The following is a 15,067-nucleotide window of genomic DNA, read 5'->3' as shown; positions in this document are numbered from 1 at the left end:
ATCCCGTGTAACAGCTACACTGGAGTTAACTAAATGTGACAATATGACGGTGCTATGATGCTGCTACTCATGTCAGCTCGACCCCAGAGAAAGGTCTCAAGTTAATGTATCACAGTAAACAATGAAGCATTCCGTCATGTCTAGTTTTCTCTTCCTCTCTGGTCGATTTGTTGGAGTGTTTGACAAGACAGTAGAGTACAATGAAAGCTCCTAGTCTTTGGACTCAAACAGATGTAGGTTTGAGCCACATTCTGGTATTTACTGGATATGTAACCTTGGACAAATTACTAAACCTCTCTGAGTCTGTTTCTTCATCTGTTAAATTTGAGTAATAATACCTTGCATGGTAGTTAAGAGGATTCATGATAATTTATTAACATTTCTGAGCACAATGCCTGGCACACAGCAGTGCTTAATTAATGGTATTTGCTATTATGTTTCTTTGTTACTATTACAACTGTCCCTATGTCACAGAGTTGTTGGGAGTATTAAATGTGATAATGCAGGTGAAGCTCTCAACTCGGCCTTGAGTATAGTAAGCGCTTACTGTTAGCTTGTAGGAATTAATGGGGTGAGCAGTGGTTTATCCCACTCCAGAGCTCTTTAGCTGTTCTCTCCCAGTTCAAGAAATTGGACCCACAGATTGAACCTAAATTGGAGCAGCTCCAGGAAACCTGCACACGTCAGCCACGTGCACTGTATTGAGTCCCCACCACATGCAAGGCACTGTGCTTGGGCAGTACCAGGGCCATCAGATGAATAAAGAACTGCCCAGGCCCTGAAAAAACTTAGAATCTGGTTGAGTAAATAAAACATAGAATGAAAGGAAAACATGGAGACCGTTAAACTGGTTACCCGTATTAGTTTCCAAAATCAGGTTAGGTATAGTGGGAGAATTGGGAAGGGGCTGCCTAGGATGAAGCCAGTGTTGCCACTACCATAGGCTAAACGTGTGTATCTTAGTAGGGGGAAAGTTCTGACCTTTTTTTTTTAATGCAACTATTAATTTTTCAGACCCCCCCCCCATCGCTTGTTTAACACCTTTTTTAAAAATGACTCCTTCAAAAAAAAAAAAAAAGACTCCTTCATGGAGGGGTAAGTCCTAAGTAAACTCAGTAGATTCCTGCCACTCATAAATATGACTTTGCCCTAGCTTTAGGTGACCTTCTCAGACCCATTTTAAAGACCTTTTGTAAGAGTATTGATCCAGTTACCACCGTCAACATGTTTCTCTGCCAATCTTTTGATGTTATATTCAGGGCTCAGACAAAGCTCCCTTGGGACCTGTATTAACAAACAGAAAATTCTGTGTCCACGTGAGGCTGCACCCAAACTCCCTGACTTGTGTTCTCGCTGAACCTAAGCCTGCCTTTGGGACCCTGCCCAGACTCCCACCCACCCCCTAACAGGCACAGTCTAATGACTGACTCTGTTTGCCAGGCAACCTTCAAAGGCTGGATGGACATCATGTATGCAGCTGTAGATTCCCGAAAGGTAAGGTTATACCTGGTGAAACCACAACCTTCTTAAATGGTTAGAAAGCAAGCAGCATGGTGGAGCTCATCAAGAAAGAGAGAGAGGGTTAGAACATCTTTTGCCTGTCTCACTGATTACAGATCACTTTCCTCCTCTCGGTGAGTCATCACTCTCTTGCAGTGGCTCCAGATGGTTAGGCTGTTGGTTTTACCTGGCCCTAATGGAGCTGTCTGCTCTTCAGTGCTGATTTGAAATAAGTGTGGCTCCTAGCAGACAGCCCTCCCCTCCCCTTCGCCTCACGATTTGCATATTTTCCACATATGTCATGGAAGGCATAATGCCTTCTCAGGGCAGGACCCGCCAGTGTGGAGAAGGAGACAGGCAGAGAGAACCTAGGGCTCCCCTACCCCAGCTGGCTCAGCAGCTCAAGCGGTCAGCGGGGCTGACGGCCTTGGCATGTCGGAATCCCCCACCTGACCCCCAAGCTAGGAGCTGACTCTCTTTTTTTTTTCTCCTGTCCTTTGACAGCCTGATGAGCAGCCTAAGTATGAGGACAACATCTACATGTACATCTACTTTGTCATCTTCATCATCTTCGGCTCCTTCTTCACCCTGAACCTGTTCATTGGTGTCATCATTGATAACTTCAATCAACAAAAGAAAAAGATAGGTCTCCTCCCCACATTGCCAGTGGCCGGAGGTCAACCCAGATGAGAGGCACTTCTGTCCCTCTCTCTAGAGAGAGATGCCTGTCTTTCTCTAAAATCGGTATCATCACCTCACTGTGGCACTGGCCCCACTGTACATTAGTCCCAACCAGCTCGTTCCGTTCTGCTGGATTTTGCAGCGTGTGGTTTACCACATTTACTAGACCAAACTAGCAATTTACTGGTACCAAATTTACTAGCAATTCCTGAGGCTTTTTTACTAGGTTTGGCCTCCCACCAGAGGGAGGTAGGGTCAGAGAGGGTCTAGTGACAGCTGAAAAGGAAAGCAGCAGATGAATAGCTTTAGTGAGAAGTAGAAATTGTCTCGACTTGTCATTATCTATGTTAATCCCTGGTACCGCCAGCACATTGGGATTTGAGAGATCAACCTTGGAAAGCTCACTTCCTTTACTGGTCCCAGATCGTTAACAATTTTTCCAAAGCAAATAAGATTACTCTTGTCATGCATTTTATAAATCGAGCCTGTCCCAACAAACTCCAAGGAACTTCCCAAATTGTTTGCTCCCACCAAGATTGCTAAATTTTTAATATTGTCGGAAATAAATGGGCCATTAGCCAGGACTTGAAAATCCTTTCATTTTAAAGTGCTTTTTTGAGAATTGTGTCAGGAAAGTAGGCCCCCCCAAAATTTACGAAGATGTGTTTAGAGTCATGGCTCTCAAGTTTATCCTTCCCTGAGGGTCTGTTATTCCATTTCCTTCCTTCTTTCCTTCCTAGGCCCTAGCAGGTCTCAGAAATCCCAAGCTGAAAACAAAGGTATCTCTTCAAATTAGATTAGTTGTCCCAGGTCTGCCTCACTCTGGGACACCCATTAGCTAAACTGACCTCTGGAAAGTAAAGGGGGTAAATCCCCCTTGGTTCTCAGGGTTGCACCTCAGGTACAAACTTGTAGCCTGTGAAAGCCAGTTGTAATTGCACGTTCTCTCTTTCCCTCCTTTACTTTGGAGGTCAAGACATCTTCATGACCGAAGAACAGAAGAAGTACTACAATGCCATGAAAAAGCTGGGCTCAAAGAAACCGCAGAAACCCATCCCCCGCCCCCTGGTGAGTGCATTGTGCGGGCCCAGGGCAGAGTGAGGCTCCGTGTGGAAAAAGACAGACACGGCTAGAGTTACTGCAGAGGGAGGAAAGGGGCAGATGATGGGCGGCATGTGCCCTCCAATCCTCTCCTCGCTGTCCCATCCAAAAGATCTGAGGAAGGGAATTCGCTGGCCATCCAGCGGTTAGGACTCCGTGCTTTCACTGCCGAGGGCCCAGGTTCAATCCCCGGTCGGGGAACTAAGATCCCGCAAGCAGGGATCTGAGCAAGACAGCAGAAGAACAGGGGTTAAGGTACGGGATGGCTTTTGCATTTGCACCTGACCTTTCCTCTGAGGCATCCATGGGCAGCAGCAGAGAATCGGCATGTTGACCACATTGGCTGTGACCCTGGTAGAGAGAGATTTTAAGAGACCCACTAAAAATTAACAAAGGAAAGTGAAATGAAAGCTGATCTCTTTCCTACCAGGACGAGATAGGATTTGGTCATTATTTTCTCAGCTCTCTGCTTAGCAAGTACGTCTTTGCAAGGATGTGCCCGAAAGCTAAGCTAATGCCTCTTTCTGGTTATCTGTGGGAGCAGGAGAGGGTGAAGGTAGGAGAGTCTGTGACCTGATTTCCTCCCTTGAACCGAGCCTTTTGTAAAACAGATTTGGGGACTGGGATTCTGCTTGAGCCTGTGTTGGTGGTGGTTCTCTTGCTTCAGAGAAGGAGACACTGTGCTCCTGAAGCCATACATCCCGTTGAGTGGGACATGACCCCCAAAAGCCACGCTCAAAGTTCCTTCTTCTGTAACTTTTATTTGAAGTAACTTTTTAGGGAATTCCCTGGCGGTCCAGTGGTTAGGACTCCGTGCTACCACAGCTGGGAGCCCGGGTTCGATCCATGGTTGCGGACTAGGGTCCCACAAGCCGTGCGGCGTGGCCAAAAATAAATAAATGAATAAAGTAACTTTTTATTTAAAACAACAACAACAACACAGCAGAACTCTTAAAAGCTTACCTGGCAACCTAATTTATAAAAATGAAAGTGAAGCTACTTTGTTTGAATCAAGAGTGGGAGCCCCAGAGCATTTTCCTGACTTAACCCCACACGCCCTGTTCCTGGCATTACCCCCCACCCCCCACCAACTTTTGAGGGAGAGGAAACCCTAGGGCTTTGCGGAACAGTTTGAAAACCACCAAGTTAAGTAATCCTGAAAATAAGCATGAGCTCAAGTGCCTAGGTATCTAAAAAAATCAGGGAGATCTTAAGAAAGAGAACATCTTTTATATTTCCTTGATGATAGTTTCCACTTTGTGATGATAGAAATGTGATCAGAGGGAATGCAAGAGGATTGCCATTTCTAAAGTTCTGTTCGGTACTTTGCACGTGGGAACCTGAGCGTATTTTCTTCCACGCTAAAATATAAACGCTCGGTGTGGTAGGAAACATTAATAAAGACTTATTCCGCAAATAGTTACAGATCTCCTACTGTGTACCAGGCACTGGGCAAAAAGTGATGAACCGATTTAGACGACACAGTCATGGAGCTTACAGTGTAGTGGGGATATAGCTAATAAATAAGTAAGCAAACAGTTATTATAAAATGCAGGGACTTCCCTGGCGGTCCAGTGGTTAAGACTTCGCCTTCCAACGCAGGGGGTGCGGGTTCAATCCCCGGTCAGGGAGCTACGATCCCACATGCCTCACGGCCAAAAAACCAGAAACGTAAAAAAAACCCAGAGGCAATATTGTAACAAATTCAATAAAGACTTTAAAAATGGTCTGCATCAAATAAATAAATAAAATAAAATAAAATGCAGAGCGTTGTGAGAAAAAAATTAACTGAAGGGCCATGACAGAAAATAATGGAGGCCTGGGCTGGGGCGTCTCCTTTACCAGAGTCGTGGGAGAAGCCTCACTACGGCAGGTCTATTTGAGTGGATGAGAAGGAGCCAAAATGCTGGGGAAAGGAATCGTGGACAAGCAAATGCGGCCCTAAAAGCAGGAAACATTAGTGCAGCCAGGTGGTGATGAACCAGAGGAGGGGGTGTGAGGTGAGCAGGGTCAGACTGTGAAAGGCATTTTTAAGTCAGGTTAACCATAGGAATTTTGTTGCAAGTCCAATGAGAAACTAGTGAGAGAGAGATTTTAAGTAGGAGAGTGATGTGATCCATCATTTACGTTTTTAAATAATCACACTTGCTACTGTGTGGGACTGCACTGGATGAGGGCAAGAGAGGAAGCAGGAAGACCAGTCAGGAGACCCTTCTGGAAGTCCAAAAGGGAAGATGATGGTGGCTTAGTTAGAGGAGGGCCACAGAAGTGGAATGAAGCGGATGAATTCAAGGAAGATCAACAGGACCTGCAGTGGATTAGATGGGGGATGAGGGAGAGGGGAAAAGCAGGAGTGACCCTCAGATTTCTGGCTTAGAGACTGGATAAATAATTGCGGTGAGAGAAGAGCAAGTTGGGAGAGGGGCAGAGGAAAGGAGGTAGCTCTGCTTTGGACTTGTTGAGCTTTAGATGCTTACGCATCATCCAGGAGCGATATCCAACAAGCAACCCAGGGGTTCAGAGGAAAGATACGGGCTGGAGAAGAAAACACTTGGGAAGCTGAAGTACCTAGATAATACGTGAGTGGTGGGAATAGATGGTAGATGAGCTCTCCAAGGGAGGAAGAGGAGATTAAGAGAAGAAATGGCCGGCAAATGAGACTAAAAAGGAGCGGCTGGAGACGTCGGAAGACACCCAGAAACGTGTGATGGCACAGACACAAAGAGAAGAGTGGCAATTTTAGACAACTCTTGCTGAGGGAATGTTGACGCTGGTCTTCGTCCATGCTCCTGACATCCTGATAGAGCAGCAGCAGAGAGCTGGCCGGTGTTCCAGCAAAGAAAACGGGATGGCAGCTCCCACAGTCTGCTGGGGCAGGTTTTCATGAAGCCTTTTCTGTCTTCCTCCCTCCCTCCCCACCCAGAACAAAATCCAAGGTATCGTCTTTGATTTTGTCACTCAGCAAGCCTTTGACATCGTTATCATGATGCTCATCTGCCTTAACATGGTGACCATGATGGTGGAGACAGACACTCAGAGCAAGCAGATGGAGAACATTCTCTACTGGATTAACCTGGTCTTTGTCATCTTCTTCACCTGTGAGTGTGTGCTCAAAATGTTTGCCTTGAGGCACTACTACTTCACCATTGGCTGGAACATCTTCGACTTCGTGGTGGTCATCCTCTCCATTGTGGGTGAGTGGGGCAGGCGAGGAGGGGAAAGGGACCTGACTGGCCCTGAGGATGGGATTCCGGGGAGTGCAACGAATGACGCGGGGCCGAAGGGCAGGCAGGTTACTCTCGGGTTACACCCGGGGCGGCCCCCAAGTCAACTTGTGGGCCCGCCCCAAATTGCTGATATGGGTCAGCAAGTGTCTATGAGTCTTCATAGTGGTCTTGGATTGTAAATTTTGTGGCTGAAGAGGGGGAAAAGATTAGATTTGGTTCTTGCTTTCAAAGAATTTACATTCTAACAGGTAAGGTAAAAGAAATATATTTTAAAATCTGGTGCAATAGGAGTATAAAGTGGAAAAAGGCCTGGTAAGAGATTGTTAAGTTGGATATTAATGAGGAACATTCTGGTGGTGACAGCAGTGACAGCACTGCTGCTGACGGCAATGCTCACTTACTAAGATTTTATGGTGCCAAGTAGTTGGAGGGTTTCTTCACTTGTGTTATCTCATTTGATCCTTGTGACAGCCCAGGAAGCAAGGTATTTTACTGTCTTTGCTGTGAAGATGTTCAGCGTCACTCAGTTACGAGGTGGCAGAGGCAGAGCTCAAGGTGGTGTTTAACAGTGACTGTGTGGCATTTGCCTCACCCTGAGGGCCTGGAAGGGCTGATGTCCTGGCAGGCAGTGGAAATGCTGTCCTATTGAGCGCCCTCCCCCAAATTTCCTTGCCTTCCTAAAAGGCATCTCGAATGGTGAAACACCACCTTGGTTCCAGGTGGGTTTGACTGACTTACGCTAGCAGGGGTAGAGTGCCCGAGACCCAAGGAACCAGCCCCAGAGCTGGTTTAGCAAGGTGGTGACCATGGCCACCAGAAGGCGGCTGCGCTCCCGCTTTCTGGCTCTGTCCTGCAGAGCAGCGTGTCCAAAAATGTGTTGACTAATCTCATACGTTTCTCCCCAAGAAGAGAGTCCCGTGATGAACGTACTTTGGGCAACACTGTACAATACATTGAATTTCCCTTTGGAGGGTCACAAGGCACATTAGCCTACAGGAGGCTCTTGAAAGTCTCGGAGTAAAGAATCCTGTTTAACACATCATCCCACCTTTATTCAATCACAACACCCTGTTTTCAAGTAATAATAATGTTTCTAAGAGCTTAATGGAACATACTATGTGCTGGTCACCATTCTAAGTGCTTTACATGGTTTAATTCATGTAACCCTCACAACAGCCCTGGAAGTGTCATGAGGAACAAAGGCACAGAGCAGTTACTGAGACATGCAACTGACTGGTAAGCGAGCAAGCCCAGCCCCCCGGCCTCAGCTCCGCACTCCTAACCTCCCACAAAACACACTTTGGACCATGCTACCCTTGTCCACGTTTCTTAAACTTTTTCTGCCCACCCATCACTAAGTGGGATGGAAAACCCACAGACAAAACCATGCCCCCTATTCTCAGATGGTACTTGAAAATAAGGAAGAAGAGGAGTTTCTTCTGATAATTGGGATTTCTTTTAATGTCATGAATCTGTTCAGAAACAAAAGTTGGAAAAAATCTTTTTAAATTAAGAGGAGTTTGGGTAAAACTCTCCCTGGAACCTCCTGGAGGACCCCTTAAATGTTGATTCCACTGTCTGGATTGCTGTCTGCCCATCTCTCTCACCTTTTCTCTGGGCACAAATACACATTCATCCTACAGAACCTTACTGAGGCATCATCTCCTCTCTGAAGCCTTACTTGCCCGCCATGTACGGAATGCAAGTATTACGTACATTCCCTGACTTCTTATGGTCACTGGTTATGACTTAATTGAGAAGTACAAAGAGGAGAGCTGAGAAATCATCCTGAGTCCTGGCTGAGGTAGAGATTTTCTTGAAAGCCGAAAGTTAAGATTCATAGCTTAAAACCTTAAAACCTGCAGTTCACTACCCCAATATTTATGAATCCTTATGGTTGGAAGATACTTCTTTATTAAAATGAAGATGTGCTCACACTCTCTCGTGGGGGCCTCGACAGCAAGAGAAGACACTGAAGGAAGAGCACGTGGTGTCACTGCCGTGCCTTCAGCTGTCATCTCCCAACCTTTTCATCTCCTCTTCCTTCTGCGGCCCCTCACTGGACTCCCGTTATCGCTCTTTAGTTTTAAAGGCAAGTGGTCTGGTGGAAGCGGACCCCTGGATGAATGTGAACAGAAAAAGGCCCTCTGATGTGCGTGCTTCACCCTCTACTTTTATATCCTATTAACATCTGGACGTTTTTACCTGGTGATACTGGTTTTTGACTGATGGCTTTAAACACAAAAATCTAGAAGCTCTTGAGTTGACAACTACTCCCGAGAGGTCCCTTTAGTTTGTAGGCTAGTTTGGTAGGGTAAGAACATGGGGCAATGAGAACCAAAAATACCTTTTCAGAGCCAGGAAGAAGATGCCCTGAGAATTAGTGGCATTAGCAGACTAAGACTTCACAGCCAGAGGGTAGTGAAGTTACGGGGTGGAGCCAGCACTTCTCATTCACTGTTTGTGGACGGGGTAATTTGATAGCATTTTGGAGAGACTCCATAACACCTCAGAAAGTTATGCATGGACAAATCTGAAAAAGAAAAACGAATTTAACAACACCAGAGATCAATCTCACAAACATAATGTTACGTCTCGAAAGCAAGTGAGAGACCTAGAAAGAGAGATACGGTATAATTCCTTAAACATAGTAGGCTGCTACCTATATATTATTTGTGGGCTCGTACATAGCAAAATTCTGAAGACACTGGGGTGATACGTGTCATCTGCAGGATAGTGCTTGCTTCGGGGGGTGACGAGTGGAAGCAAATTTTGTATCCGGGTGTTGTTAGGTACCTAGGTGTCCATTTGCTTGTTTTCTCTGCTTCTCTATAGGTTTGAGACACGCGATTTTCTTTTGAGAAAATTTTTTACTGTGAGGGTTCAGATTGAATAGTAAGGCACTCATTCTGTAAAGTCCTTTGAAGTTAAGGGCTCCGTAGTGCCAGGCGACGTAAGTAAGTAAAGAGAAAGGGCATCTCCAATCTCAGTAACATATCTTCTATTCCTCTTCTCAGGAATGTTCCTGGCTGATATAATTGAGAAGTACTTTGTTTCCCCAACCCTATTCCGAGTCATCCGATTGGCCCGCATTGGGCGCATCTTGCGTCTGATCAAAGGTGCCAAAGGGATTCGTACCCTGCTCTTTGCCTTAATGATGTCCTTGCCTGCTCTGTTCAACATCGGCCTTCTGCTTTTCCTGGTCATGTTCATCTTCTCCATCTTTGGGATGTCCAATTTTGCGTATGTAAAGCACGAGGCCGGCATTGATGACATGTTCAACTTTGAGACATTTGGCAACAGCATGATCTGCCTATTTCAGATCACAACCTCGGCCGGTTGGGATGGCCTGCTGCTGCCCATCCTAAACCGCCCCCCCGACTGCAGTCTGGATAAGGAACACCCAGGGAGTGGCTTTAAAGGAGACTGCGGGAACCCCTCAGTGGGCATCTTCTTCTTCGTGAGCTACATCATCATCTCCTTCCTGATCGTGGTGAACATGTACATTGCCATCATCTTGGAGAACTTCAGCGTAGCCACGGAGGAGAGTGCAGACCCTCTGAGCGAGGATGACTTTGAGACCTTCTATGAGATCTGGGAGAAGTTCGACCCCGATGCCACCCAGTTCATCGAGTACAGTAAGCTGGCAGACTTCGCAGATGCCTTGGAGCATCCTCTCCGAGTGCCCAAGCCCAACACCATAGAGCTCATTGCCATGGATCTGCCAATGGTCAGCGGGGATCGCATCCACTGCTTGGACATCCTTTTTGCCTTCACCAAGCGGGTCCTGGGAGATAGCGGAGAGTTGGACATCCTTCGGCAGCAGATGGAGGAGAGGTTCGTGGCATCCAATCCTTCCAAAATGTCTTACGAGCCAATCACGACCACGCTGCGGCGCAAGCAGGAAGAGGTGTCGGCAGTGGTCCTGCAGCGCGCCTACCGGGGACATTTAGCAAGGCGGGGCTTCATTTGCAAAAAGACAACTTCCAATAAGCTGGAGAATGGAGGCACCCACCGGGAGAAAAAAGAGAGCACCCCATCTACAGCCTCCCTCCCATCCTATGACAGTGTAACTAAACCCGAGAAGGAGAAACAGCAACGGGCAGAGGAAGGAAGAAGGGAAAGAGCCAAAAGACAAAAAGAGGTCAGAGAATCCAAGTGTTAGAGGAGAGCAAAAATTAAACACTGTACAGATTTAAAACTTGCAAGTGAAAGATTGTTTACAAACAACTTCCTGAATATTATCAATGCAGAACAGCTGTGGAGACACTTTAACCCGAAGATCTATACCAAACGTAGTGTGCTTACCGTGTAACACGGTTGCATCTTGAGCAGTGACCTGCCAAGGGCAAAGGACCCTGCTCCCTGGACTCACAGATTTTCTAATGCTTGGGCAGGTGGTTACTGCATGTTCCACATCAGTCAATGCAACTTAGGACAAAACTAACAGGATACAAAAACAGAGGCGAGGCTGCCGGGACCAGTGTATTTCCATTGCAGCCAAATGGATTTTATTTTTTCATTCTGTTGATTCTCAGAAGCAGAAAGCATCGATTTAAAAGTTTGTTTGTTCATGCAAACTCTATTTGCATTCTTACATTAGTTAGGCTAAGCAGCAAAAAGAAAAAACACACACACTCACATTTAGCCCATGTCATTTAATTGTCAGTTTCTTTGACATAAGCCGCATCTTCTCCACATGGGCTTCACGTGGTTTGGAGATGGGTGGGGGAAAACAATCAGGTTTCTTCAGGCTGAGGAGGACTTGCTCAGGCCAATTCCAAACATTGTGCTCGTTCAATGCGTAGAAATGATTGATTTGCATGATGGCATGCTGTGATCAGAAGTCATGCATGAGAACCATACCACAGGACGCTACTAATCCTGTCCCCTGCACTGGGTCAGCCTTTGGACAGGACCCAGCCCTGCACCGTTCACTGTATTTGGAGGAAAAAAATGGTAAGCGTTCCATACCCGCTGCAATTCTTTCTGAATTCTTAGAAGTCTTTCGTACACCTTCCGGGTAGGGAAACATAACCAACCAATTGACTACCACCACCAACAAAAAACAAACGCAGTCCAACAAGCAGCTGGATCCGTTGTGTGTATATGTTTAACAGACATCTCTAACATAAGCCATTGTTGCACATTATGAAAGATGAACTATTTAATGCTGCTCTGTGTCCCATACACGGGGAGATTGTGATCTCGAATGGCTTGTGTTAACATCACTGTAAAACCAAATCCTAGGGCTAAAAACAAAAATCAAAAAAATTTTTTTCATTTATATCTTGCAATATTTATGAGGATTGTTTAGCCTTCATACTGGAGAACTGACTTTTTTGGGGGTAGAGATAAAAGTGCTATTCAAAGTAGCATGTTATCTCTAGAGGGTCATTTGGGGGAACTTAAAACAACCTTTCGTTGGGGGTAAAGGGGTGCTCACCTCATCAGTATCACGTCCTTCTGCATTGTGGCTTTCTCTGGGCTTGGGTCCATGTGGAGAGGGGTTCAGATATTCTGAACAGGCCTCTCCTCTACAGAGGGCTTGTCACAAGCTGACACACTGCACGGTTCCTCTTGCCTCCATCACATTTTTCCACCAAGCAGGGCTTCCTTTACCCACAGAGGTGGGTGAGGGCCACAGCACTGGAGCTACAGCTGTGGTTTCTTTCATTTATTATTAGACTAAACAGTCACTGGTGGGACCTCAGTAGAGATGAGGCCGCCTCTGAACCCAGCCCACTTGGTTTCTTTATTGCATTGGTTCTCATGAGAAAGCGACTTAATATGAATTCTTAAGAAGTTCCAGCCTCCCCCAGCACATTCCCTTTCGGCCAGTTTTGCCATCTGCTTAGGGACCTGCCCATTGTCATTGGAGGGTGGCTTTGCGGGGGAGCGTCATAGCTTCCGTCTGCCTCCCGCTTCAGGGAAGACAGTTTTTAGTCCAGGGGTTTCTCATCTGATGACTAGATTTCAGAGCTAAGATGCTGCAGTTGAATGTGTCAGGAAGTCGATACAAAGAGTGAGGAGAGACTTCAGCATGCAAACCAAATCAAAATAAATTCTTCCTGAACCGTAAAATGGAGGGAGAAAAACAACCCATAATCAGACACACCAATCTGCCTTGCAGTAGAAGCACTTTGGATGTAATTTCACAGTCCACCTGATAGTTTTGCATAGAACAAACCACAGCAAGTCAGTAAGCAGAGCTTTCTATCTTGTTGGACCATTAGAAACTCTGTCCAGCTTTCATAAGCCTGCTTCTGCGGCACCATCCGTAGTACTTTTTGTACTACACCCGATACCAGGTTGGGAAGGCGTTTTTCTCGGTGACCCTGCTATCTGCTAGGATGAATGTATAGTAACGTGTACAGGCTACGTCGTAAACAGCACAAAACAGAAGCTGACGTGTGGTTATTCTTTTTAAGAGAATTATAAATACTGTAATATATCATTTTATTTTATTGGCATGCCTTTTTGTAAATACAAATTATTAACTTATTAAATAGGAAATGGCTTCTGGCTTATGCCATTGTCATGTTTATTTTTATTTTTTATACTTTTCTTTCTTCTTAGAACTTAGATGCTGTCAGCCAATGTACATCCCCAAACCAGACAGACAGACAAAAAATTTTTTATTGCTAATGGTCTTTTCCAAAACAACAAAAAATATATATATTTTTGTTCCAATGTGCAATAAATTCTAACCACTTCTATGCAAGATTTGGCTAAACTTCATAATCGTTCTTGTTCTTAGGTCTTGAGATGGGCAACAGAACTATAAGACCCCGCTCCGTCCTCTAAGTGCTCGTGCTAGTGATGTCATTAAGCTACTAGAGCATACTAATGAGATTTTTCTGAGCTCTGACCCTTTTCCTCCCCCAGACCCTGGTCCCCACCCAGCGGGTTATCTCCTCAGTGACACACACGGGCCTTGGTATCTGACACCCATCAGCCAGCTTCATAGGAAAGAAGCCACCTCCACTCTATTTGAAGTTTCACTTTTTTTTTTTTTTTAACTTTTCCCACCTTCTTTCCCCTCACCCATCGCCCCTCTACCCACCCACTCGCTCACGTACTCTCGCCCTCACCCGCCCTGCTCCACACTTCTTTGGTAGTAAGTGACACCATCACCAGCAGTTTACACCCGCAGTTAACAGGCATTGAACTCAAAGAGTCAGTGACGACGTTCTTGTACGTCTTCACCGAGTGGGTAAGTGGCAACGCTTTGCCAAATATTAACGAAGCCAATCAAAAAGCAGCAGCAGCCACAGTATCACTGCACATATATATATATAGATATATAAATACAATATAAATATTTATTTTTTGTAGCCAGGTCCTTGGTGCAGTATTTATACTCCACAATCCACCTTTAAAAAAGGACAAAAAGCAAAAAGACATGTGATGCTGTAAATTTAAAACGCAGAGCCAAAGCCACTGAGCAGCAGCTGACACGGTTGCTGGTTTGTGTGTGAAAAACACTTTCCCCTCTTCTTTCCTTAACCTCCATATTGCTTAGGATGAGGAGATGCCGTAATTTAAAGCAGAGGGCGAGAGCAGGATAAACTTCCCAAGTCAGCGGACCTGCTCCCATCCCTCTCTGAATGAGCCACTCTTGGCATCAGAAGTTGACGGAGGAGAGATTAACAGAAACTCCCAGTCAAAGCCCCTGGAACAACAGTGCCCAGAGTTCTTTTATTTTTCGCCACAACCAATGTAAGCTTGTAAAAGACCAATAGTGAAGACTAGTGTATTAGTGAACGCATGGAGGCCAGCACTGCTCTAAACGAGACGTGATAAAAAGTACATCACTACTATAAGCCAAAAGGAAACGAAATAAAAGTGACCCTTTTTACTGTACAAGGGAAGCCTGTCTTGGTGTGCGTTTGTTGCTTGACTCTCCCAATTTTTGATTCCTGGGAGGGGTCCGGGAATTGGGACTTCAGCACATCTGGGGAAAGGAGGGGAATGGAAGGGAGAGAAATCAGGATTTCTTGCAAAGTTCTGGCTAAAAAGTAGGGATTGGAGAGAAAAGCAAGGTCCTGTCCGTCCCCCCACCCAGATCCCCAGTCACCCATTGCATGTGGCATTACTCCCACTACTGGGCCAGTGCTTCAAGGCCCATGAAACCCCTTCCTCATCGGTCCCCCCAGCAGAGCCCCCAGAGAGGCTGTCAGCCAACCCAGCTGGGCTGGCCTTACGTCTGCCTTTTTCACGTTTTTTAAGAAAAAAAACCATCCCAACGCCCCAAAGCTCGGGTGAGCATGATGCCCAGCAGCCTCCCCTCTGCTAGCTAATGCTGGGCCCTGCCCTCCATCAGCCCCAGCGACAAACCAGCAGACTAGGGCTGCTCTCATTTGCATTCGGCAGGGAAGGGGGGCGCCCCTCCCCTTCCCTCACCCTGCCCAGCTTTGGGGACATCCCTCTCTAGGCCGTGTCTCCCAGTCCAGGAACACTCAGGAGGATTTTGAAGTGCCCACTCTAGTCCGCTCCAGTAGCTCCACTCTGGAGAGAGATGGCTGGTAGGTCAGTCCCCATCCTCCTCCCCTCGG

The 15,067-nt window shown here is 46.1% G+C and overlaps 1 protein-coding gene across 1 annotated transcript in view; it reads left to right on the top strand.

The window, feature by feature from the left end:
* Positions 1 to 11,768, top strand: part of SCN8A (sodium voltage-gated channel alpha subunit 8) — a 174,878-nt gene extending 163,110 nt beyond the window's left edge. Inside the window, exons 23-27 of the mRNA XM_007100934.3 lie at positions 1,441 to 1,494; positions 2,005 to 2,142; positions 3,145 to 3,249; positions 6,206 to 6,476; positions 9,527 to 11,768. Coding sequence (XP_007100996.1) covers positions 1,441 to 1,494; positions 2,005 to 2,142; positions 3,145 to 3,249; positions 6,206 to 6,476; positions 9,527 to 10,674 — 1,716 coding nt within the window. The 3' untranslated portion in view covers positions 10,675 to 11,768. The remainder of the gene's footprint in view (positions 1 to 1,440; positions 1,495 to 2,004; positions 2,143 to 3,144; positions 3,250 to 6,205; positions 6,477 to 9,526) is intronic.
* The last annotated feature ends 3,299 nt before the right edge of the window (positions 11,769 to 15,067 follow it).

Source organism: Physeter macrocephalus, chromosome 6, assembly GCF_002837175.3.
Source record: "Physeter macrocephalus isolate SW-GA chromosome 6, ASM283717v5, whole genome shotgun sequence".
In the NCBI taxonomy this organism is placed as follows: domain Eukaryota; kingdom Metazoa; phylum Chordata; class Mammalia; order Artiodactyla; family Physeteridae; genus Physeter; species Physeter macrocephalus.
Note: the sequence above shows the minus strand (reverse complement) of the source record. Positions and strands in the feature narration are given on the sequence as shown.